The sequence below is a fragment of the Limulus polyphemus genome, unplaced genomic scaffold, assembly GCF_000517525.1.
Source record: "Limulus polyphemus unplaced genomic scaffold, Limulus_polyphemus-2.1.2 Scaffold2678, whole genome shotgun sequence".
Lineage (NCBI taxonomy): Eukaryota > Metazoa > Arthropoda > Merostomata > Xiphosura > Limulidae > Limulus > Limulus polyphemus.
Genome location: NW_013668288.1, coordinates 139,474 through 142,908, shown reverse-complemented (window position 1 = coordinate 142,908; position 3,435 = coordinate 139,474). Strand labels below are relative to the sequence as shown.

The 3,435-nt window shown below is 37.6% G+C and overlaps 1 protein-coding gene across 1 annotated transcript in view; it reads right to left on the bottom strand.

The window, feature by feature from the left end:
- LOC106467616 (atrial natriuretic peptide receptor 1-like) overlaps nt 1–3,435 on the bottom strand; it is a gene marked incomplete at its 5' end in the record, with an annotated part of 119,125 nt that overhangs the window by 11,988 nt on the left and 103,702 nt on the right. The window contains 2 exons of the mRNA XM_013927977.2: nt 871–969; nt 2,359–2,533. Of these exons, the coding sequence (XP_013783431.2) occupies nt 871–969; nt 2,359–2,533 (274 nt within the window). The remainder of the gene's footprint in view (nt 1–870; nt 970–2,358; nt 2,534–3,435) is intronic.

Sequence of the window (3,435 nt, the reverse complement as noted above, 5' to 3'; positions counted from 1 at the left end):
AAATATACACATACATATATATAAATAAATATACACATACATATATATATGCATACACATAATGAGAATAAAATGTTTAGAAATAAAGGAGAATTTTTTTAAAGAATTTTAAAACTCGCCATACTTTTCACTTTGGCAGAATATCTATGCTAAAACACTAATAATTTAGCAAAAAGGTGGATTCGGTAACAGGAAAGTTAATAAATCGCTTTCACCAATTGGCTACTTGATGTAATTCAACTTAGAACCTATAAACTTCACTCTGCTCTTCAGGCACATGAAAGTACATCCCGTGCTTTCACCAATTGGCTACTTGATGTAATTCAACTTAGAACCTATAAACTTCACTCTGTTCTTCAGGCACATGAAAGTACTTCCTATGTTTTTCACCAATTGGTTACTGGATGTAATTCAACTTAGGACCTATAAACTTCACTAATAATACATCAACTGCATCTCAACTGCTATATCCACCTGGTGTCGAAATGTTTCACTAACACTGGAGCGCTTTCCTCAAGCAAGAATGGTTGAATACGATAGACACAACAATGGTAAAACACATTTATATCATCAAAGTGCTTTGAACAACAACCGTTTCGGTGTGAACTTGACTAAGTGTGATTTCTATCAGTTTAATTCAGTTTTAAGTCACTACATGTCAGAATCTTGGTAAGGAATTCTTAACAGAAACATAAACTTAAACACAAATGATTTAGATTAAGTTACTCGATGTGATATATCCATCTTTCCTTTTACTAAAAATTATTGAATTTTTTGGATAGTGTTTCCCGTAACGTAAAAGGTGATGAATAAAACTACAAAATAAACGATTAATCAGATTACTAAAGTATCCAAAAAATATATAATTACGTTGTCCATTAGACTCCATCCTCGACGCGGTGTTGACTGTATCACCAAACAAACAGTACCTGGGCATCTTAAGTCCCACAACTCCGGCTGCACACGGACCTGGAGACAAATTTAAAGTAAATTCTCAAACAATTGACATCTGAATAATAATTTGAAAATTTCCATCGCGAATACAAAGATCCTAATTGAAAAACCTTTAATTTAATTATATCTAACCATTTTAAATATTACCTTATTATTACTAGCCGAGAAACAGTGTAATTGAATAATCAAAGAGTGCCTTGAGACGAATCTTTCTGACTGCACGTGAAAGTTAAGTAAAACTGGAAATTTATTAAATGGAACTATAAGCTATTTTCAACAATATTAACAGGTTGTTTATTTGAATTTTGCACAAATCTACACGAGGGCTATCTACGCTAGCCGTCCCTAATTTAGCAGCGAAAGACTAGAGGGAAGGCAGCTAGTCATCACCACTCTTGGGCTACTCTTCTACCAACGAATAGTGGGATTGACCATCATGTTATAACACTCCCACGGCTGAAAGGACGAGCATATTTGGTGGGACGGGGATTCGAATCCGCGACCCTTAAAGTGCGAGTCAAGCACCTCTAACCACCTGGCCATGCCAGGCCATATTAAAGAGAAGGCAGCTAGTCAACAGTATCCATCGCTAACTCTTGTCTGACCGATTAGTGTTTCGAACTATGTAAGTTGATCTTGTCAAGGTTGCTAGTCCCGACATCGATATTTATACATATTGGGTTCAACACCAAAACCTGTGTTTTACACTTCTATTCCAAGAACACGCTACAAACGTAATGATGTAATATTTGTTTGTTTTGAATTTCGCGCAAAGCTACACAAGGGCTATCTGTGCTAGCCGTCCCTAATTTAGCAGTGAAAGACTAGAGAAAAGGCAGCTAGTCATCGCCACCCACCGCCAACTCTTGGGCTACTCTTTTACCAAGGAATAGTGGGATTGACCGTAACATTATAACGCCCCAACGGCTGAATGGGCGAGCATGTTTGGTGTGACGAGGATTCGAACCCGCGACCTGCAGATTGCGAGTCGAGTGACCTAACCACCTGGCCATGCCCGGCCACAAACATAATGTAAATGTAGAACACATAGTTCAAGATGTCTTCTCTGTATATTCAAGATATTGGTGAAATACTCTATGAAATATATAGTGTTAATGCATACGGTTCTGTGCTTTTCAGTTACACCTCGGTTCTTTTAGGGAATTACAGCTACGATTTTCCTGACTAAATGCACTTGTTTGGATGTTGAATTCTAGAATTTTCTTGAGGCGCTACACTTAAAAAATAAAAATTTCTTAAAATCAAGTGTTCCAATTAGGCGGGAAAAGCCTCCAATTTTTACCAAGTGAAATATCCAAACGGATCAGTTAAACCATAAAGACGCAAACGTGATACACTTGATATAATTTTAGAAAAAATAAAAAATATCAAATGGCACCCTACCGGAATGAATACCAATACGAAGTTTTAGTTGATCGTCTGGTCTGTGGCGAATCTTGAAAGTCTTCACTGCATTAAGTAAGGCTAGCGACATCCGGGCAATCTCTTTGGCGTGAATATTTCCATTCTTCATCGGCAGTCCGGAAACAACCATGTAAGCGTCACCTATGGTTTCCACCTTATCCAAATATCACTTTAAATTACATTGCGGTCGAAATTAACATGTGTTAGTCCTACGCTAAAGCATAACACTAATACTAGCTGAGTGCCTGACATATTTCTTCTAATTGTGTTTTTTTTAAATAGTTATATTATAGTAACAATATGTGTAAAAAAAAAGTTTATCTTTTTTATTGTAATACACGAAAACAGCATTTTTTATGTTGTTTGTTTTTGAATTTCGCGCAAGGCTACACGAGAGCTATCTGCGCTAGCCGTCCCTAATTTAGCAGTGAAGACTAGAGGGAAGGCAGCTAGTCATCACCACCCACCGCCAACTCTTGGGCTACTCTTTTACCAACGAATAGTGGGATTGACCGTCACATTATAACGCCCCTACTGCTGAAAGGGCGAGCATGTTTGGTGCGACGGGGATTCGAATCCGCGACCATGCCGGTCCCGCATTTTTTATGTATTTGGTCATTTCCTGTAAGTGGTCCTTGATTGGAATTTGGGATTATGTTTATTTTTATGTAATGTTCCAATCTGCTTCTTGAAAACCTTATATGCGAGCGTTCCAGTGGCACAGCGGTATGTCTGTGGATTTGTAACGCTAGAAACCGGGATTCGATACCCGTGGTGAGTAGAGCACAGATAGCCCATTGTGTAGCTTTGCGCTTAACTACAACCAAACAAAAAACCGAACCATGTGAAAAACAAATGTTTATTAATGAAATGTTCTGCATGGTCAAATGTCAGACCCTGCCATTTATCAAATGTCATGGTAAAGGCAAATAATTTGAAGATGAAGTAAAGACGCACGAAGGTATACCCTTTAATAAATAAATTAAATAATAGGCCTCTTTCTAGCCAGTGGGGGTTTTGGTTTGTTTTTTGTTTTTTTGTTAAGTTTACGCGCAA